The sequence below is a fragment of the Serinus canaria genome, chromosome Z (assembly GCF_022539315.1).
Source record: "Serinus canaria isolate serCan28SL12 chromosome Z, serCan2020, whole genome shotgun sequence".
In the NCBI taxonomy this organism is placed as follows: domain Eukaryota; kingdom Metazoa; phylum Chordata; class Aves; order Passeriformes; family Fringillidae; genus Serinus; species Serinus canaria.
Genome location: NC_066343.1, coordinates 49,280,421 through 49,303,358, shown reverse-complemented (window position 1 = coordinate 49,303,358; position 22,938 = coordinate 49,280,421). Strand labels below are relative to the sequence as shown.

The following is a 22,938-nucleotide window of genomic DNA, read 5'->3' as shown; positions in this document are numbered from 1 at the left end:
AGTTCATTTTCTAACATGGAAGGTATTGTCTGGTCTGATGTTAAATTTTTGATGCAGTGTAGGACCTTAACCATTTTCTATGGCTCTACTTCCTTGCAAGCTTTTCAAAACCATGTTTCATACAGTTGATCTTTTCTTCCTAAGAGGATTTAGTGTATGCCCTTGTTTAATAATTTTCTAGTTTTCTTCACCAAAATTACTCCCAATTTTAAGCCTGTCATTGGGTGAATTTGGTGTTATCTTGAGATTTTGTAGGCATATCTTCTCTTTTGTAGACAATAAGAACACTGAAGTGCTGGACCATTTGATAAAAAGTTATAAAGGGCTACTCTGAAAATAATTTTCTAGCAGGTCCCCATATGCTTGGCAGTAATTATTTTCATTGTTTGCATCTGAGACTGTATTGTGAGGCCTAGTTAGAAACCTTGCTAGGCAAGATGATACATATACTACATTTACTACCTTTTTAACCATGGCTTGTTCTTCTGTTGAGAGAAATTATTCTCACTTCTCTCTGTTGAGTAATAAAGCAAGTTTCAAATTCACTAAGTTGCCTTAGGCTTAGACTGCTTTAGACTGCTTCATAGTGCATTGTAATTACTAGTATAATTCTACTGTATACATAGTTTAACATGCTTTCAGGTGCACTTCAGGGTGTGATGAAACAAGTGGAAGCATAAAAACTGCTAGTAAGAACTCCTGGCTCACTGGTGAGGTTCCAGATGCCAATGTAACACCCACTCACAAAAAGGGTAGAAAGGAGTATCCTAGTCATTATAGACCAGTCACCCTGACCTCACTACCAGGTAAGATAATGGAACAATTTATATTAAGGGCCATCATGCAGCACTTACAGGATGGCCAGGGTATCAGACCCAGCCAGCATGGCTTTAGGAAGGGAAGGTCATGTTTGACCAAGGTGGTCTGTTTTTGTGACCAGGTGACCTGCCTGGTGCATGCTGGAAGGGCTGTTGATGATGTTTACCTGGACTTCAGCAAGGCCTTTGTCACTGTCTCCCACAGCACACTCCTGGAAAAGCTGGCAGCCCACGGCTTGGACAGGAGCACTCTTTGCTGGGTTCAGAACTGGCTGGATGGCCGGGCCAGAGAGTGGTGGTGAGCAGTGCTGCATCCAGCTGGGGCCAGTCAGCAGTGGTGTCCTCAGGGGTCTATGCTGGGGCCAGCTCTGTTCAGTATCTTCATTGACAACATGGATGAGGGGATTGAGTCCTTCATTAGTAAATTTGCAGATGACACCAAGGTGGGGACATGTGTTGATCTGCTGGAAGGCAGGAGGGCTCTGCAGAGAGACCTGGAATGGCTGGATGGATGGGCAGAGTCCAATAAGATGGAGTTGAACAAGTCCAAGTCCTGCATTTTGGCCACAATAACCCCCTGCAGGGTTACAGGCTGGGGATGGTGTGGCTGGAAAGGGACCTGGGGATCCTGGTGACAGCCGACTGGACATGAGCCAGCAGTGTGCCCTGGTAGCCAAGAAGGCCAACAGGATCCTGGCCTGTGTCAGGAATAGTGTGGCCAGCAGGAGCAGGGAGGTCATTCTTCCCCTGCACTGGGCACTGGTGAGGCCACACCTTGAGTGCTGTGTCCAGTTCTGGCCCCTCAGTTTGGGAAGGACATTGAGATACTGGAGCACATCAGAGAAAGGCAATGAGGCTGGTGAGGGGCTTGGAACACAAACCCTGTGAGGAACGACTGAGGGAGCTGGGGGTGTTTAGCCTGGAGAAAAGGAGACTGACGGGTGACCTTATTGCTCTCTAGAACTTCCTGAAAGGTGTTTGTAGTCAGGTGGGATTGCTTTCTTTCTCCAGGCAACAATTGTCAGAACCAGAGGATATAGTCTCAAGCTGCATCAGGAAGCTTGAAAAAGTTTTTCACAGAGAGGGTGGTAAAATATTGGAATGGCCTGCCTGGGGAGATGGTGGAGTCCCCATCCCTAGATGTGTTCAAAAAAACAGTGCCATAGTTTATTTGAGGTGTTAGGGCATGGGTTGGACTTGGTGGTCTTGGAGATCTCTTCCAACCTAGTGATTCTCTGATTCTGTAATACTTTTTGGTCTCTTCAGTGGCATTACATTTATAATGTAACATTGCTTTTGCACATTCAGAATAAAACTACCTCATTGTGTAGATACGAAATGTAAGTAATGTAAGTTTTCTGGATTTTTTAAAATTATCTTATTTTTCATGTGTGTGAAACAGAGTTCTTTCTCACACCCATTGCGCTCTCAGCAGCAGTCACTTTGGTGTCTTTGAGGATATGTTTGATTTTTCTGTAATGGCATCTCTAGAAGATGTCTTAATAGTAGTGTACTAGTAATATTCAATAGTATAATAGTAATATTCAAGGGAATACCTAACTATGTAAGCAAAAAAAAAAAGTTGGTAGATGCCATTTTCCAAAGGTAACCATGGGCCTGCTTTTATTGCAGTATTACAGAATAAGATTTTTTTTTTACCAGCAGTGAGGGACGCCCCTCACTTTTCTTCTCTTGCTGTAGCTGCTGTTGCAGCTTTATAGCTATCTTCTCATAGGGTTTTCTGAACAAAACCTTGAATTTGTGATCAGTAAGTTGGTTTCATAAAATTGGTGTGTAGTACTGAGCTGTCTCTTTTATGTCTTGGGGAGTTGACTAGATCTTTTTCAGGGTGTTTTGCCTCATTCAGCAGCCACAGCTCTTGATTGTGGAATAGGTGATGGCTCTTTTTAAGTTAGACCCTGAACTATCTGCTGATAGGTGCCAACACTGGAGAGTGTAGTTCTGGCAGATCCTAACATCGCCTCAAGGACCGTGTACCTTGAGGTCTGTATGCCTGCCTGTACACTGACTAGGATGTCAAGCTCCCTTCTTGCTAGGAGATCAAGTAACTGAGTGTAGAAGCAAGGGACAAAATAATAGCAAAAGCCAATCCTGTGATCATAGGCAGTATTTAGTGAGATTGTGCTGCTGCCCAGAGCAGCCTGTCATTCATTGACAGTCTCCCAGGAAAACTCTTAAAACAGAAACAGGTTTCATCACTAGCTGTCGCTGCAGCCTGCTGTTTTATAACCGTTGGCATGACAACCATATTTCCTTTAAAAAAAAATGTAGAAGGAGGAGTTTCCTTCCTGATCTACAAAGCATTTATATTCTGGACGTATTTCATGCTCTAGCAGATTCTGTCCCTGCACCACTTCTAACAGAACTGCAAAATACTTTGCTGGTTCCCATGGCATAATTTTTTTGAGAGGGGTCATCTACTAAGAATTTGATGGCCTGATCAGGCTTCAAGAAACAGAGGATTTATTTAAATAGGTAAAAGACCCTTAAGACTATTGCATCTGGTTTCAGCTTCTCATGCAGTTTAATTGCTGGCTAGGTGATATAAATAAAGTCATAGTCTCTAGTTGTCCTTGTTAATTTGAAATAGCTTTGTATGCTTGCCAGGGAAACATACCTGAGTACAAAATTAACAGCATCTAATTTATGTTAGGCAGACATGTAAAAGAAATGCTTGTTTTGCTGATCTAAAATTTTAAATGAAATTCATGCATTTGGTTTGTAATTAGTCAGTCTTACTTAAAGAAAAACAGTGCTGGCTTTCACTCATACAGAATATCTGATGAGTACTGTTTAACATAGTAATGACATAAATGTTGTTTACTTTTACTAAAGTTACATGGTAAAATAAATCAAGCTACCTAGCAGGAAAAAAAATTGTGTGTTTTTAACTGTTTCCTCATCAACTGAAACTTTAACTTTTTGATTTTACACACTTTCAATAGTCTGCTAACAGGCTTGGTAGCAGAGATAGTAAATTTGGGTCAATTTGTTGGTACAACTTGGTATAAATTACTAAAAGTCTTCAAGTAAGTTTGTGTTTTCTTAGAGAGCTTCAGTTCTATATATGTAACTTCAGAATCGATACTAGAAAGGTATTTTAAGACATATTTTTATAAACTAGGGTAGTAGAATTTGATTTTACAGTAGTGCTTTGCTGATGCTTAGGGCCAGAGACAGAAAACAACTTAAGGGATAGTGTAGTTTACTATAATGCAAAACTGCAAAGAATCACAAAAGGATGAGCTAAGCAATGCATCTAATCATTACTATAAAAAAAATGCCTATAGTGATTAAGAAAGGTTACGTTTACCCTTCCTCCAGATCTACATATCAACCCAGGGAAGGTGTCACAATGAAGGACTGGAGAACCACACCCCCCAGCAGCTGGGAAATCCTGCGGTGCATCCCCCTTTGCAGGCAATGAGGCTTTTGACTTTGCTGTGAAAGTAGCCCAGCTTTTATAATAAGCAAGCTACTGTTATTTCTAATACAGAAATGTCAGGTTTTATCCTCCTGTTGGGTTTCTCCCAAAGCCTGGCAGGGGTCAAGGAGGAACTAAGGGAGTTGTCTTTGATCCTCCACCCACAAGGTAATACGTGTTTCACCAGTGAGCAGGTACATATATCATATTGCTAATAATGCTTCACCAATTAATCGATACATACAACTTTTGGTTGGAGAGTTCATCTAGAGGTCAGCTTTGACACAGGGCCTGTTTTTTAGGCCTTCCTACATTAAGTACTGAAATACCTTTGTGTAGAATTAGCATTGCAGTCTGTAGTTTAGTCTGTATTGGAGGCTGAAATTCATAGAAGGAGGGGAAAAAAAGAGTTTTTACCCAGTGAATAGTTTATCTGCATAGTTCATGTATGTAATACCCCTGGTTTTCTCTCTTTGTTTCTACTCTGTAACATTTCTGGTTGCAATTGCAAAGTTTCCTGAGCTGCTGCTAAACCTGTTTCACAATCAAGTAAGTATTTGTGCAGTACATTTGAAGAAAATTGTATTTTGATCTAAACCCTGCTCTGTAGTATTGAATTGCACATGCAATTGAATTTGTTAAGCTCCACGGGGAAACAAGTCTCATGTAAAAGACTGTTACTGGAAGATTAAAAAGTCTTCCATCCTAGGATGTTGTCTGTTTTGTGACCAGTAATCATCAGAATGCTCCAGGTACTATTTTCTAATATTCAGTGTGAGACTGATAAATTTTATGCGTGTGGAAGCTGCTTTTTGAAAGGTTATAAAATTGGACATGACTTCCAGGCCTCATTGAGCCATTTTTGTATTTGGTATACTTAGTATATATTTTTCATGTCTTTTTCATTAAACTCAATTAAAAAAGGGTACCTTCACATTGTAGTGAAATTAAAACTAGTGAATCAGAAAGGGTATTTTCTTGATTTTTCATGGATGAGAGGGAATTTAAATCCATTTACCTGATAGCTTTGGTTCACTATTTGGCAGAATAGCTTTGTTAGTTTCTAAGGGAAAGAGCCTGATCACGCTGGGTGACTTTCACAGAAATTCTGTTGTCTTTTCTCAGAATGTGGAATCAGGGTCAAGAGTATTAATTTTGGAAACTAAAAAAGTACTTTGAAATGCTTTTTAAATACTTCAGAGATAGTCTCCATAAAGAAATTTTTTTCTTTGATTTTTTTTTTGTGAGAAAGACTTCAAGTCAGGAAATCTGAACAGCTGTTTATGAGGAGTATGTACCAGTAAAACAGTAAAAATCTGAACAGCTGTTTATGAGGAGTATGTACCAGTCATATTTTCATAGGATTCTTTTTATTTCAGTCTGTGATTTTGACTATACAATGTTACATATAAAGTACCATAACATATATTAATGTGCCTTGAAGTGGAATTGTAAATCTATTCTCCTCTAGAAAACCTTAAATAGTAATGCTAATAAGTACTTACTTTTAAAAAATGTGGGGAGTACTGTTAGCATTAGAATAAAATAAACTTAATTTTCTTTGAAATAGCTGTTTCCTCTGACACGGTTTATATAGCCTGGAAGTTGTGAGTTAAAATCTGGGTTTCATGTTTTGTTATATTATTACTGTTTCAAGTGCAAAATTTTTCATAAGAAGAATTAGTCTCTGTGGTTAAGATGCCAGAAATATTCCTTACATGGAAGTTCAAAATTCTAATCAACTGCCTGAAGGAGATTGAGGGGAGACCTCATTGCAGTTATAACTTTGTTGTGAGGGGAAGAGGAGGGGCAAGCACTGATCTCTGCTCTGTGGTGATGAGTGGCAGGACCAGAGGGAATGGCCTGAAGTTACATCCGAAGAGGTTTAGATTGGGTATTAGGAAAACGTTCTTCACCCAGATTGTGTTTGCATACTGGAAGAGTCTCCCCAGGAAAGTGGTTACCAAGTGTGACAGTGTTCAAGCAGCATTTGCACAATGCTCTCAGGCACGTGGTGTGATTTTTCTGGTGCTCCTGTGCAGGACCAGGAGTTGAACTCTTCCAACTCAGGATATTCTATGACTCTAAATCTGAAACAAAAACAGCTATTAAGTAATTTACAAAACCCACATGAACCGAAGTCTGCATTGGAGGTCTAAAGTATTGTTGTTGCTGGGGGCATATGACAATGGAACAAGAAACAGCAAACATTTTAATATTTGTGTCCACTGCATTGTTATGTTGTCTGACATGACTTGAAAGTAGCAATGATGGGTGATACGGTATCTAACCTTCTGTCACCTAATGGTTTTTTAGTAAAGACATTACATTTTCATATGTTGATTTGCATTTGTGACATGGGTAAGTTACCCATACCTTCAGAGTGTATATTGTGGCCAAGGTATTTATTCACTCTGTGAAAAGGGAGCCATTTAATATTTTGCCTTGTCATCAGAAGCTAATTGTGAGACCTTTATTGTAAAAGGCCGTCTTCTGAAGGCAGACCTGAGCAGGTGATGGAAGGCTTTATGCTGATGTTTTTTATGCAGTATGCATACAGGCAAAATAATTCTTCTGATAGATTGGTATATGTATGCAGAGCTCTGCTTCTTCTATAGAAACCACTTCTATAGCAACTTAAAGGATAGCAATTTTTTCTTTTCTTGTAAGTTAACAGGTATGGAAGTACTAACTTAACAGATATGGAAGAACACAGAGGTTTCAGTCTGAATTTCTCAGAAACTATTCAGCCAATGCTTAGGCATGTCGGGACTGGCACTTAGCTTCTTGAGTCATCCTGAAGTACCCTGCTTGTTGAGTACAGTAGTGTACTTACTTATTCTAGCAGTAAAATTTTAACCTTAAAAAAATCCTACAAAAATTTGTGAGTAACCACAACCATGTCATTTTGTCCTGTACTCTGAAATTTGCATGTTTAGCAAGTTACAGATCATGGTTCCATGGCTATTCATTATGTATTCTTTCCAGATGCATCTGACATTTTTAGCTGGGTTTCAAATGCAGAACTAAGGAATTTGTTGTTGCTTACAGCCTTTCTCAAATTTTTGTATATGCACTATACTATACTATACTATACTATACTATACTATACTATACTATACTATACTATACTATACTATACTATACTATACTATACATTTTGTTGAGAAATTTCATGCGCTCTTAAGTCATTGGCTTTTCAAGAATTTTTTGTATTGCTTGGAGGTAATAGTTTGTGCTCGTCAGACTGTGATTTGCAGTGCAACTTTTCCTAGAAGAACAAAAAAGCCTTCTAGACAGATACTGGTCATGTTAGATTTTTACTTCTAGGTTGTAATATGCATATTAAAGGATCAGGATCTACTGTGAGTCCTGTCATGGTCATATTACTGCACCTTCAGAAGCATCCTGAAGACTTGGAACTCACTGCATCATTGCTCAAAGGTAGCATCACAACATAATGTTTTGGTATAAAATACATAAAATATACATATAATTTAGCTTTTTTCAGCAAGTTTTCTGAAGTTTGACTTTGTTTCATTCCATACAGTCTTCCTCCAATTTCTCTATACTGGATTGTCATAAAGGGATACCTCCTAGCATTTATTATTTAAATACACTTTATTTTGCTAAGCAAATATTTTCCTCTTTGGCACAGGAAGTGAGTATTCTAACCTCTTGCAATATGTTTTTGTCATATCATGCTCTCTTAACACTGTGTGCTTCCCATTTTTAATAGCCTCAGAGTACTTACATTAATAATGATAGATGTTTAAACCAATTTCCCATGTTATTGCTAAAATTCTTAAGCTGTTTTCTGTGAATAAGTAGATACAAGAGATCTGTGAACATCCACTGAAAAATAATTAAGCTATAATGGTTTCTGAAAGCTATTACTTTTTTTTTTCATGTATTTATTTTTTGCAAGATATTTTATCTGTTTTGTTTTGGGTTTATTTTTTCAATTTTGTTCCCATTTACTTATGTTCCACATTTTAAACTTGGAATAAAAGATTACTGCTTGAGAATATGTGAATATACTTAAATATAAGAGAGAAGAAGAACATATGAACGAAAATATGGCAGTAGCTGAGTTTACTTCGACATACATAAAAATGCCAGTTTAAGCTTTGTACTATAGGCTTCTCTTTTTACATCATTAAGAGCCATGGGTTTTGGGGCACAGAAAATTTATGCTCATCTTTTAATGAGAAGCCTTGTGTTAGTCTGTCATTCTGTTAATCAAAAAGAGAAAACTTCTGCTGTTTCTCTGAGCAGTTTAGAAGGCACCCCTGAATATCTGTTTACATGAGAGGTAAATAGTTCACTTACCGTAACACTACAGATTTATCTCAAAATAAGTGATTTCATGCTGGAAATCTGCTAATTATCCCTTTGTGTTTTAGTCATCACCTGTTTTGTTTCCATAATGGAAGAAAAGGCATCCTGTTCTTCATAGGAAACACTCTACTAAGATGTGGTATCCTGCTGTTGAGTATGTTGCAGAGCAAGAGTTTTTAATAGCTTCTTACCTTTTTCCAGTGCTTAGAATTGTCAATTTTATCTTTACCACAGAGCAGATTCCTGTTGCTGCAAACATTTGCAATGCTCAGTGGAAGCAAATACCCTGGAAAGAGCCAAGACTGCAGTTTCTTTGCAAAGAGCTGGTCTGATGAGGGTATAAACCCTGTCTTTAAACCATGTCTTTATATTTTTCTGATTTAATTAGAAGGGTCTTAAAAGATAAAGGAGGCAGTTTGTGGGTTTTTTTTTTGAGTGAAGAAGGGCTAAACACCTGGAAATTTTTTCAAAACTAATTTTAAAAAATCCATTAACTCCCATTCTCAAGTGGAATTTAAAAAATCTTTTTCATAAGGAATAAAATCAAACAGAAGAAGTCTTCTATCTTTAGTTGTTAGCATTATGAGCTGCAAAACATCATCCACACTGCTAGTCTGTCAGTAGGTGACATTATGAAGTAAAGATTTCCTACTTTTTCCACAACAAAGAAATGTCATGTTTATAAAAAGGTAAATGTCAAGGGAAAAAAGACAAATTACCATTGCTTAGAATTACCCAGAAGCCTGCAACAGTAACAGTATTTTGTGAAATGTGAGGTAAAACACAGCTGTAAATACTTGCCTCAGAACTTGGAAAAGATGCCATCCTGAATAACTATTTATTTATTAGTAGTCAGATATAAGTGTGTTTTCTGATTGGTTTTGTATGCATAATCTCCCTTGTAAAACAAACAACGTCTTAACCTTAGTAGGAGATGATAAATCCTTGGAATGCTGAATTCCTCTCTGTTCTTGGTTTTGGATGTGGTTATTATTGATGAGTATTTCCATAACTTCCTTGCAGCATATTTCCTCCTCTTCTGGGGCATTTGCCTGTGAGCCTAAATGGAATGTAGGTGCTAACAAAAATACTACTAAATTAAACATTGTTCATTTGTTCTAAACTAATTCATGATCTATTTTTGCAAATCATTAACAATTAAATTTAAAAATTACCTCAGAAGAACAACAGGACAATAAATCCCTTCAGTAAAAGATTTATTTTAGACCAAAGAAGGAAGTAAATTTTGAAAGCAAAGCCCTCAGTAAAAGCTAAGCTTTTACCTATTACTATTTTCCTTCTAAACTTTTGTTTGCTTATCATCTAAAAATTTTCCTGCCTAATATTTCACAAGTCCATTATAAATTGTCCTCTAGTCATGAATGAGAGAGTTTTTCCCCCTGTGTTCAGAAGCGGGTTTATTATTATTACTGTAAGTGACAAAAATTCTTCAGCACATCCTCTAGCTTTCTAAAATGATGGGAAGAAAGTTTGGGAAACACAAACAAAAAACCCCACCACAACAAAACAGTTCAGTGATAGAGTAAGAGGATGATATCAATAGTTTTGGCATAGACTTATTTTAGATTCCTCTCCCATCTTTCTGTTGCTCCTAGGGGAGGTTGGCTTGGTCAAGAGGTTTTTGAAATTAAGTCTTCTTAGCAAGACATTTGAAAACTGTAGAAGACAATTACAGACCTGTAGATCTTCTCAGAGTGTGGCTAAGTAAATGCAGACCACAGAATAGTGATGATTTTTGGGTAGTTTAACATCCAGTGTTTTGACACAATGAGTAGGTATTTTCTCAGTGCCCTGATTGGTTGAGCAAAGTATCTTTATAGTCAGTATGATACAGTTGTTTCTTTCCATAACCCAATTCCTTCCCTCTAATGGAGCACCTCCATGGTGCTCAAGTAGAGGGAAGGACTCATGATACCAGGACACCCCAAGCAGTGGTGTCCTGGTATCATGAGTAGTTAATTGTGCTCTTCAATTTCTCTGTCCCCGAAGTTTTTTAAAATCTCATTGGTGCAAAATCAGCTTGAAGAGTTCAATTTAAAATCACTGTTTGCCTTTTGGGGGAGGGACAAATGAGACTAATTACATATTTTTTTATTCTTTTTAGCAAGATTTCACTTTTGAGCAGAAGAAAATTTTATGTGCTTGTCAGTGGGTTTTGTCATAACTGAGAAGAGAGTTTATCAGTGCTGGCTCTTCATGATGTTTCCTTAATAATTATCATGTTAAAGATGAAGCTTCAGCATTAAGATATCTTATATCAAGATGACAAAATAGGATATTTGACCTGAAAAAATTTTCTCAGGCCTAAAAGAAAACACTGATGATAAAAGCTTTGATCCTATTAATATTTTAAGTAATTACCTTTTTTAATATTATGCTTTGTTGCTTTGGTTGAGGCCATTTCTCTTTAAAGATAACTCATATTTATGCATGGTTATATCAGAGCAGTTTGTCATCAGTCTTTGAATCAAAATTTAGGAAAAACCTATAATTTACATTCTTGTTCTCCTTTAGTCTAACTTAATATAGGCAGCTGGAGTTTCAGTGGAAATCATTAGGCAACTATTAATAATTTTCAAATGCAAAACAGAAAACAGTCTATTTTCTCCCACTCCTTAAAAAGATGCTAGTTTCAGTGATGTGATGACACAGACTCTTGCTTGGTGAACGTATGGCTGAAGAATTCATTTACCATATTTGGTGGAATTCAGCCTGTCTGAGAAGACTATGTATTACAAGTTGATACTTTTTTGCAATAATTGCATTTTGAGTTTTTAGAAAAAACAATACTTTGATGAAAGCAAGTTAAAACTGGATGTAATCACAAATTCTTTGCCTTTGACAGATTGTGGTCTATATTCTGTTTTAGTTTAGTCTCAGAAAAACTAGACTGGTGAATCTCTTGTGCAGTAATACTCAACAAAGAGAGGAAATTGAATTAAAATAACTCTTTACCAACCTTTAAAATTATTTCCAGGTATTTATTGATTGCACTGTTGATAGACTATCTTAAGCCCTTTAATCTAATTGTCAAGTGTTAAAGGCATTTTTCCTCACAGTCTTTATCTAGTATACTGACCTCTATCTTGTTGCATAGCAAGATACATTTTTGATGTAAGGAAACTTGCTGTACAGCGCCAAGAAACAATTCTAATGTGAAAATTAGAAACAGTCCCACATGTTAGGAATTTTATTGGTAAAAAATTAGGCAAGAGAACTGGATTTTGAAGAGATCTATGTAAGAATGTGAACTGCAGTGTGAAAAGTTAAAATCTTCATTGGTTGCCAGATTTAATCTGAGAACAAATGTAAAATAAAGAATGGTAGGATTTCAGACAGCAGAGCAAGACAGAAAAAACAAAAACAAAAACAAAAAAACCAAAACCAACAACAACAAAAAAAAACCAAAACCCAAACCCCAGGAAAGCTTCTCTTGGAATACCAGTACAATATTCCAAGAAGGATCATGTTGAAGAGAGAAATTGGCAAGGCTAAGTAGATGTCATTTTAGGGTTTTTGGTGTTTATTGTCAGCTGTCCCTAGGGTTCTTTTCTTCCTTTCTTCTCATGTGGTAAACACGAACTTCATTTTGCAAAGCAGTCATCTGCTGTTCATTACTGCACTACTGACATGTTTTTTGGTTTTAAGTGCTTAGCAGCTCTTAACCTTAGTTCTTTTGGCCAGTAACCAGTAAAATGTCCTGTTATTTGTTCCCAAAAAAGCTCATTCTTTTGGAGGTTTTGTATGATTGGTTTAGTATTTATGTTCAGGGATTTGGTAAGATGGTGTGGTTTTTTTTCTGTTCACCTATGTTTAAGTGCTTTCTCTTTAAAAAATGAGTTCAATTAGCATGCTAGGGTATTTCTTCACATGACAATATTAGTTAGAATAGCTGTCTTTCAACTTTGCTAGTTGGAGAGGCACAGAGCATTTATGTTAAGGGATGTGGCCAGTTCTCTGAATGTTCATCTTGTTAAGATAAAATTGGACGAGTTTGCATGTTCTGTGCTCATGTCCTGTTTCATCTGAACAGCTTCAAGCAGCCTTACTATATGGCTCTGTGCCACTTCTGTTCTACGTATCGTTTTTACACTATATGTTGTGCCGATAGCTTTCACTGTGTCTCAATTTTCTAGTTACCTAGTTATCTTCAGTCAAAGGAAAAATAATTTTGCAGTGTTTTAGCATCTAAATGAGGAAGGCCTTAGACACTAAAGCTGATATTATATGAACACCTCCATTGATTCACTCTGCAACCACACTTGAGTTACCTGATTCCTGTAAAATTATTTTAAAACATATTAGTTGTGTAAGGCCTACACAGTTATTGACTTGCAGAACACAGTTGTGAAACAAAACAGAGCTGTTAGTACTAAATCCTTATTTGCATCTGTAATTCTGAATTAAAAAGGCGTTGAGTCACAGTGCTCTATCGTCACTGACAGAATACATGTGTAGTATCCTGTCTTTCAAATGGAGAGAAGAAACAGTTTACATTTTATCCTTACTTTGTTTCTGTTTGGAGGTCATGTAGCAATGTTGTAATGATGTTCTCTAACAATACGTCCACCTCAAAACCACTCTTCTTTAGGAAAGATGAAAATCTAATTGCAAACAGCAATAGGGAGACAGCGTGTCTCAGAAGTAACTTCTCCTTGCCTTCTGAAAAATACATATTTGTTCTTGGGAGGTGGAAGCTTCTTTTTGGAGGAAAACAGTTTGATTTTTTTAATCCATGATAGGTGTGCTCGTGCCTCTTTAGAAATGAAATTGGTTTGTGTACATGGACTAGGTTACAGCAATATGAGTCAGAAAAGCAGGAACATTTTGTCAGTACAGAACTTAACACAGGATCCTCATATTTCACTGGCGTATTTGCCTTTCATGAGTTGCCTGACAACTTACAAAATTTGACATTAAATTTTTACAGCTGTCTTTGAAAACAATGAGGTGTACAGACTTCTTTTGGTACTGTTATGTCCAGTTTCCTTACTGGAAGGAAAGTGTTAAATTTTTATTCATGTACTGTTTTCCTTGACTCCCTTGCTGTTCACCTCACTAATCCAGAGGCATTTAAACATGGGAGATGTCTGTCTTATTTTGCACTCTCACACAGCCCATCATCTGTCAGGAGCTGGAGATTTGTTCCTGAGATTTGTATCATAATCATACTGGTAAAGGTTTGGAAGGGCATTCTCTTCAGTGTGGCACTTAGGGCCTGGAATAGTAACGTTTTCTAACAAAGAGCTCAGTCAGATGAATTCACTTAATAAATATGTAATATGTTGCTGATGGTACCCACATGCTTGGATCATATGTGTAGGTGTATGCACAGAGCACTAACCTACCAGCTGATAGTTGATTCATGTGATGCAGTTTTAAGCCTTCTTTTGAGACAGAATAAAGCATATAGGTTTAGCTTTAAATGTCATTGTTTATGTACAAAATAAAAAATTGTCTCTTGAGAATGAATGCTAGGAGTTAATAGCAACATTTTGGTACTGCTTGTATTGTCAGAATGATTTTCGAGTGGGGTCACTAAGATCATAAAGAAAGCTGTCTGAGTTTACATGGATGCATAGAAGGTTTAAAAACTTAATATAGTAATTGATTGATATAATACTGGTTAAATAGAAAGTTTAATGTTTGATGGTAGATATGTAATTTGCTAAGAATTCCTTTGCTACCTGTTAGCTATTAATTTTAAGAGTGCAAAAGTACATGTTAGTTTAATTGGGTTTTATTTTTATCATTTGTCTTTACTACATTGCTGTACTATGTGTAATGTTTTAAAAAATCCCTACTTTTCACTTTGTCTTTTCTTTTCATTAATATTTATTTCCCAAAATACTGACTACTCTAACCAGAAATTTTATGCAGAATTCTAAAGTGGCGTGTTATAAACTCTGTGATGACAAAAACACTGTGATTTCTTCCTGATGATAAAAAATCTGTTAAGCAAGCAAAAATATAAATATGTTGTAGTTAAGTGAAGTTTTCTGTAGGACAGAAAAAGTTAACAAAGTTAACAGAATGATTACTTAGTTTGGTTTTAATTATTTTAAAATTTCTTTTAAATCAGAATAGATTATTGTATCAGTTTCAGTGACCAAAACTTGATCTGTTCTCTGTGGAGTAGTAGGAATACATTTTCTGTAGTGAGAGCATCTTTAAAATGCATGCAAGCAATTTCAGTTTTAAAATCATACATGAAATTTTCTAATTGTGCTATTATTATTAAAATATAACAAGAATCAGCTAAAAATCTAATTTGAATGCTCAGAATAATAAGGGGAGAAATATTATAAGTAGTTGTCAATATTAAAACCAGCTGAAGGAGGAAGGCTTCAGGCCTTGTAGTAGGTAGAATGAAACAGCAGATTTCAGTATCCACAATCCTTTCAGTATTAAATTTTCAGTAAAATAAAATTACTTGTATATGAAAACATAGCCTTTCCCCAGCTCTCTTTTTTTTCTTGATCAGCTGATGAAGAGACTAGCAGCTCGCTGCTTTGCTGGCTTGTTAATTTTATCCCCACTAACTGTGATTTCCGATAGCCGGCCTGCTGATAGTGGTAAGGTAAATATCCTTTTTCATTGCCGTCTTGAAGATTCAGTAGAACTACATCACAGGCATGTGTAGGTGTGTAACACATCAAAAGTCGGTGTTCTTCGTATTTCAGTGTACAACTGAGTGCTAGAGGAGAGCAATGACATTAACTGTTGACAGCCTTGCATGCTGTATTTATTGTTAGCTTTTCTAGCTTCCAAGATAAGCAGAGAAATTTCCTTTTCTTAATCTTCATTAGCCTCAGTGGTTTATAGCGCGTGTCCTGCTTTAGCCAGATGAATATTAATGAATTTGTGTGCAGATTTTTTTTTCCCCTTCTTCTTTCTTCCTAACTCATCAGATCTCGAGCCTCCTTCATAGTGAATATCTGAATGCTGTGGAAGCATGATGTAAATTGTCTTTTGATTATTAAGGCCTAGTTTCAGGCTGTCTCACAGGATTCTGCTTTTGTGTTTGTCTGTGGATTTGCACATCGGAGGATGCATAGGAAACAGATTTCAGAATCTCACTGTTTTTTTAAACATGCCAGGTTTTTTTGTGTTGTGCATCAGGTTTCGTTCACAAAACGTTTTTGAAGAGACATTGTACACAATTGAGAAAAATTATGTCTAGGCTGTAATTACTTTTTTATATTGATTGTTATGCTCACATGATCATAAATATTAGCCATGTTTGGTGCTGTGGAGAAATGAAGGTAATTGCCTTAGGATTAGAGCACTTTCAGCTACGAGAAAGGATTGATTAGCATTTGCATGTACTCAAGGCAATATTAAGAAGCAAAGCAACAATTATCAACATTAGATATGTTCTGAGAAAGCATTAATCAGAGAGCTTTAGTTTTAAGATTTTTATATTTTATTTTGTTATTTTTAATTTCAGTTCTCTTATGACCTGGTATTTTTATTTCTTTTTTTGTTTGTTTGTTTGCTTTCTCAAATCACAAAAAGTTCAGCTTCTTGCTTTATGACGTGGATCTGATAGTGTGTGTGAACAGGTTCCCTTTATTCCTAGTTTGGTTTTTTGTAGCAATTTTTTTTCCCTCTGTGTAGAGCTGCTGGGTCTGGTTAAAAGCATGCATCCAGGTAATTGAAACAATTGAAATTAGTGTTAATTGTCTGTGACTGTGTGTATGGTTTAGTTTTTGGGATAGGTTTTATGCATCCCATGTTTTGAGTTCTGTTTACAGCAAACCCCTATACTGTCAGTGCTTCTGCCTACCTCATGGTTCCTGTTCCAGAAGAAAATGATACATTTTGAGATGATTTTAACACTTAGATGGTTTAAAAGTTGCTTAGAAGACTTGGAACAGGAGCTGTTACTACATAAAGTATCTCTCTTTTGTGCGTATGCACAAAGAGCTGTGTGTGAACTGGCTTTGGGAGCTGAGTGCAATTTAGACTGTCCTTTTTGAAAACATATGGTATCAAAGTCTGTTTTGCATGGAACTGTGTAACCCAGAACTGACACTGATGTCAAAAAAAGAATGTTTTCTGTACATTTACTGAGACAATACACCAGGTCAGTATGTGTGAAATGTGATTTGGTGTGGAATTCAAGGTTCAGATAAAATAACATGTTTGGATGATAGTGGGATTCTTAGCAAAAGTTAATGTTGGGTGTCTCTTTGATTGCTAATAGGTCAGTTTCTTATATTCTTGTTTGTAAATAAACAGAACATTAAGAGTTTAATTATCTGCATCCCATGAATTGTTTTTAAATAAAGTTTGTTATTCCCTTTGCAATTTCTCTTTTGTTTAAAAATCATACTTTTTGAATCTGTGGTTGTCAGGCAATTGAAGACGGCAATTTGGAAGAAATGGAGGAGGAAGTCCGGCTTAAAAAGCGAAAGAGACGAAGAAATGTGGATAAGGACTCTGGGAAGGAGGATGGAGAGAAAGCAAAGAAAAGAAGAGGCAGACCTCCTGCAGAGAAGTTGTCACCCAATCCACCCAAACTGACAAAACAAATGAATGCCATCATTGATACTGTGATAAACTACAAGGACAGGTGAGCTTGGAGACAGTTTATCTCTATTACATGTGCTCTCTCCCTCCCTGCTGATACCACTCTCTGCATTTTATAACAGCTTCATTTTTTTCAGTCTTTAGAAAGACGTGTTGACACTGTTTTCTGAAGAGTAATTCCTCTTAGGGTCTGATCCTGAAAGTTTTACTCTTTGTAGAGTTTTTTTGAACACCCATCTGATAGAAAGTTGTTGAATTACTTCACTCCTGCTTAGGAGTGAAGTAATTCTGCTCAAGGTGTGTACTAAAGATCATTCAGCTTGAGCAGGATTCTCCTTCAATTTAGTGGGCATGTGTTGAAATTAATCTTTTCAAAGACATGGCTACAGATTTATTAATTCAAGTTTACATGGGTCTCACAATGAAAGACTGAAAGACTGCCCAAAATGTGTAGGGCTCATATCATGACCATTAGAGCTGCCGGAAGAAGAAATACTGAAACATCAGAGATGGGAGCCTGTTTGTCAAGAAATCCCCATTTTCAGCATAAAAATATGTGAAATAGTTGGACTTCGGGGAAAAAATACTCTTTGTAATCTGAAATGTCGTCTGAAGACTTCTGTTTTGCAGATTTTCAAACTGCAAATCACCTGTGCTTCATGGGCAAGAAATTAAGAATTAGTTCATAATGTCTTTGAATGAGACTTGATTTGCAAAAGTTGTATTTAAACTCAGTTTTTATCTGCCAAAAATCAGTGAAGCCTTCTTGTGTTCTTATCCCTTCTTTGCTGTACGTTGAATTACTTAGGTAATATAGCGCCTCTTATAAGCTAAGGTAATACTAAATGCATTGAGAGAAAGTCAAGTATTTGCATTAGGTGACCTTCACCTAGGTGTAGCAATGTATTTTTTTTCCTGTAAACAACTTTCAGTTGCTGACTTTAAATGGCAGCTTCACTCTGCCCTTTTTTGCAGCTACTGTTCTAGGTCTGCATTTGTTCTAGCTTAAGGGTACCTTTGGGTGGTAGTTGGTAAAGCACACACTGATGTGATCTGTGAGTTTTTTGGGACATAACTGTAAAATGAACCATTCTGTGATCTGTGGGCTCTTTCTAGAGTACATGCAAAAGTATTTGATGGTATTGCAACAGGATTCATATCAACAAACATGATGAGCAAGAAGCTGACTGCAATCTCAGTGTATTTAGCTTTCTGTGACTCTGTTAACAGAATAGCTGAGAAAGGTAGAAGTGTTTAAGTTTAGGTATTCGAGTTAGGACGGGAAGGAAGCATCTCTGAATTTTAGATCCTTGGCCTTGAACCTTCTTTTGAGGCGCCAAGCACTTCTGATCAGGATATCTACTTCTCACTTTTAAAATAGCAAGTAAAGTTGCTTCCACTAGCCTTCAGAAGGGAATAGCTACTGATACTATCTGATGGATTCTGGGGAGGTTAAAGATTTTTACCTAATATTTGTGCCCCCAGGAAGTTCCTGATTTAAGTCAAAAAAAGTTAACAGCTGAGCTATTGTGTAGTGACAAGGCATACTATTTCCTCTCCCTGGAGCTCACATTTATGCAAGACAAAATTACTTCCAATTGAAAAAGTGTATTCTGTAAGGAATTAAAAATACGTCTTAAACTGAGCTCTTCAGTGCTGTAAGTTATAAGGAGGAGTTCCAAGTTTCCGTATTCTGATTTTTTTTTTTTTTTGTGAGAGAACATCAAATCACCTATTACTATGAAAAAATAGAATTACAAGTTTAAGCAGCAGGGAACTTTAAATAATCTTAAAATATTTGGGTTTGACTTGCTCTAGAGTTCAGTTAATATTTTCAGGATTTGCAGCTGTAGAATTAAGTGGGTTTTAGGCATCGGAACCCTTCAATTTTGTTGGGGGTTCAGTGTTTGTTCAGCTCTGGGCTTTTGTGAGTGTGAAGGCAATTGGGGCAAGTATAGAGGGACAGGTTAATTGGAAGAAAAGTAGGCCATGAGTTTCATCTGGGGAAAAAAAGTGGGTTTCATGTATTTAGTATTTGAATGCTTGAAATCATCTTTGTCTTTAGCTTAAATCAGTGCTGAAAGATGTTCATCTTTTCTTTGCGATAAGTAAAGAGGGCTCAGCTGAACTATGGAGAACTTATTGTGTCCCAAAAGGTAGTCAGGTGATACCCATCCAAAATCTTACTGACTTAGGGCTGAGTTACTTTGTCAAAGCCAATTCTACAATCTTGAGATTGTAAAATTGTGCAGATTAAAGGCCAGCACAAAAAAAAGTGAAAAGAATACATTACTTTGCTAATAAGCTAATAGGTCTCTCCATGCTTTATCTCATGTTTTCCCTTGCTTTTGAGAAGAGTTGCTTTTAAATACAGAATGACATTTCTGTTCTTATTAAAGCCCTTATTTTTTTAAAAAAAGATAAAATCCATGGTGCTCACAAAAATTGGAAATTCTAGTTGGCTGCTTTTTGGTGGTGACACTTTCTAATGTTGACACAGCCAAGGATTCTCCAAGTGCTTTCCTAACTGTCTAGAACTTGACTTTAGTTGTAAATGTCTGGGGATAAGTACCACCCTTTCCTCCCTTACTTAAAAAACGTCCAACAAAATTGTCTATGTCAAGGAAAGCTAAAGATTTCAGTAATACATATAATGAGCTCTAGTAAATAGTAATTGCACAGTCATACTTAAATGTGAAGACCAAAACTAGTTTAAACAGACATATTAGCAATATTTGAGATAAATTTTCAGTATGAATAAATGCAGCATATGATTCTCAAAAAAGGGAATGCTGAGGTCATTATCCTAGGACTTGTAAACCTCAGATAAAGAACTCCATGCAAGAAAATGGAAGTCAGCATTGAGGTCAATGGCTCTTCCTGCCATGTCCTCAGTGCAACTTCAACCATTTAATTTAGATTTTTCTCTTTTATGCAGTACAGTTTAGCAGTCCTCCAGTTTCCTTTTATTCCCATTGTGAATCCCAGTGTGATGTTGATTTTAATGAAACATTCCATTGGCAATAAGTTTAATCATTCTTAGAGAGCAATTTACAGATAAAAGCTGATTTTCTTTGGATATTTCTAGAGAGCTAGAGACACACTGAAGGAGAAAAAACTGCAGTGAGATTTGACTTGACTGACAGCCAGCATTAATTTCTGAAATTATGGTATCTAGGATGTGTCCTGTATAATAAGGAAAATAGTTAAAAAAGGAAAAGAACAAAGATGGAGGACACTGAGAAAATTCAGCTTGCACTGCCTCAGTGCCTTTGGTATGAGAGTTGTTGAGGTCTTTGAGAAGTTGACAGTTCTTGATTCATGCAGTCTCTTTTGCATTGGATTTCAGTATGGAGTAATGTGCTTCAAGGTTTTCTTCATATTGATAGGCATTTCTTTATTTTGTCTTCATATTTATCTGTGTTAAACTGGAAACAGATAGCTGATACCTCAGTCTGAAGAACTGTGGGTACATGCTCCAAATCATTAAGTAGAAATTACTATTGAAGTCACTTCTACCTTTTTAAACTGTACCTGTGGTCTCATTATTCAGCTTACAGTATCAAACCATAAAACATGTAGTGGTTCTACAGATTCAGATTCTTTTTTCTCTTTTACTGCTTTGCCATAATAGGCAAAGCTGAATTAATATAGGTTTCATCTATACTCGTTTAAAGTAGAGAATAGATCTGTAATGAAGCAAAAGTAGGAAAGAAAAGATGGTCAGAATTCTCTGACTTCTAGTCATCTGATCTACTGAAAGATGTCTCTGCTCACCCAAAGCAGGAGAAGTTGAACTAGTTTGTCTTCAGAAGTCTTTTGTGACCCAAACCATTCTATGATTCTATAATTTTGCTAAAGCATTTTTAGGGTACTATAGGAACATTACAAGCTATTAGGAAAGAAAGGAGATACAATGAGTAAGCTCATTAATCTGAGTGAAAATAAGTAAAAATACCTAGCTGAAGTCACTGTTAGAAAAGTTACTGGTAAACTGGAAAGGAGGTCTTGGAGAATTGGTACTGGCATATATCACAATGTATTTATGATATGTATTAAAATTAGGAATGTCCTGGCCAAAATTAAAACATCATAGTGGTGTGTTAATCACAGCAGACTAGACACAGTTCTGTCTAGAGTAAAAGGAGTGGCATAAAGTACAGTATCTCAGAGTGCATTATACAGTACTCACATAAGTACCAAAGAATAAATAACATTTCTTCTGATTCAAGCTCCAGTTCAGGTGGAACTAACAGAAGAAGAATTACCTGAGAAATTATTGATCAAAACCAACTATGATCCATCAATATTGTCCAGACATAAGAAAACAGGAGCCTTATTGTGGCGCTGTTGCCTACGTGGATGTGGAAATACTCATTATGGGTGTATGTCATTATATGTGATACTTTTAAAACTTGCATATGGTACCTGAATGCTTTTCCATTCATGAAAGATTAGTTTGCACCAAGAAAAGTGTAAATAATGACTTAAGTGATAAGTACCATGGAAGAGCTTTAAAAGAGGAAACAGCTTGCTTTGTTTATCCAGTCTTGAGAGGGGAAAATGGTTGCTCTCAGTAAATTCACTTGGGAAAGAAGGGAAGCATAAACACAAGAAGTGTAGAAATATGTAAAAATATAATATGGTGGTCACAAGGTTATATGACTGGAAGCATTTATTAATTCATACAAGTTATTAATTAAGAGTTCTGTAATCTTTCCATATGGAATGGTGGGACAGAAATAACTAGATAGATTTGGCCTTTGTACCTTGATTTAAAAAGTTCTATATGATTATTTACAATACCAAGATCCTAGATTCAGGGACCTGGAATCATGTTTCCAGTTACACGTTGATCCTGATTTTCCCAAGTAAAGCACCATCTTTGCAGACTCCATTTGCAATATATATTAATCTGAGATTTTGCTGCAATTACTTCTTAGACTAAGATTTAAGTGCCGTTACACCCTTGTCCCTTATTCTAACCTGGCAGTGTAAAGCATCTGTTTCGAAGAGAGCAAGTTGCAGTGCATCAGTCCAACTTTATTGTCACAGGTTTTTCCAGTTCCCATGCTTTTAATTTGTCTTTCCCTCCAGAATTGGGAATACACATAGAAATTAATATCTTGGAATTGTATGTTATGTATGTTATGTTTTCACAACACAAAATCAAAGAACCATAGAATGGATCAGTTTGGGTGGGACTACAGCGGGTCATCTGTCCCAGACTCCCTGCTCAGACAGGGTCATCCCAGGGCACATAACAGAGGGTTGCTCCAGACATTTCTTGAATGTCTCTACTGAGAGAAACTCCACAGTCTCTGGGCCATCTGTTTCAGTGCGTGGTCACCCACCCGCAAGTTAAGCAGTTCTTCCTCATGTTAAGGTGAAACTTTTCTGTGCCTCGGTATCTGCACGTTCCCTTGCATCCTATTGCTTGGCACCACCAAATCAGTTTGACGCACAAAAAGTAGTTTGTATGTCCGCTTAAAATGCTGTAACCTTTTGAATGAAAGGGAGGGTTTTGCTGCTGATAGCTTTTCTTTCAGAATAAGAAAATTTTATGCCTCATTTGAGCCCCAGCTGCTTATCTGCATCATAGACATGCAGGTTTAGTCTCCCAAACTATATTTTTTCTTTTGTGGTAGTTTGCCTCTTTATAGTTTATTTCAGAGGAAGACAAGCTGTAAGTGTAGCTTTCTTTTCCTGATTAAATAAATAAAAATAAAGTAGAGAAAATGAGTGATACTTCATCCTGGCAGGATTAGGGAAATGCTT

General features: G+C 36.5%; 1 protein-coding gene across 7 annotated transcripts in view; it reads left to right on the top strand.

Moving 5' to 3' along the window:
* The window catches only part of SMARCA2 (SWI/SNF related, matrix associated, actin dependent regulator of chromatin, subfamily a, member 2), a 201,783-nt gene that overhangs the window by 165,093 nt on the left and 13,752 nt on the right, over nucleotides 1-22,938 (top strand). For all 7 annotated transcript variants that reach the window (XM_050987298.1, XM_018918419.3, XM_018918420.3 and 4 more), the window contains one exon: nucleotides 16,986-17,203. In XM_050987298.1, the coding sequence (XP_050843255.1) occupies nucleotides 16,986-17,203 (218 nt within the window). The remainder of the gene's footprint in view (nucleotides 1-16,985; nucleotides 17,204-22,938) is intronic.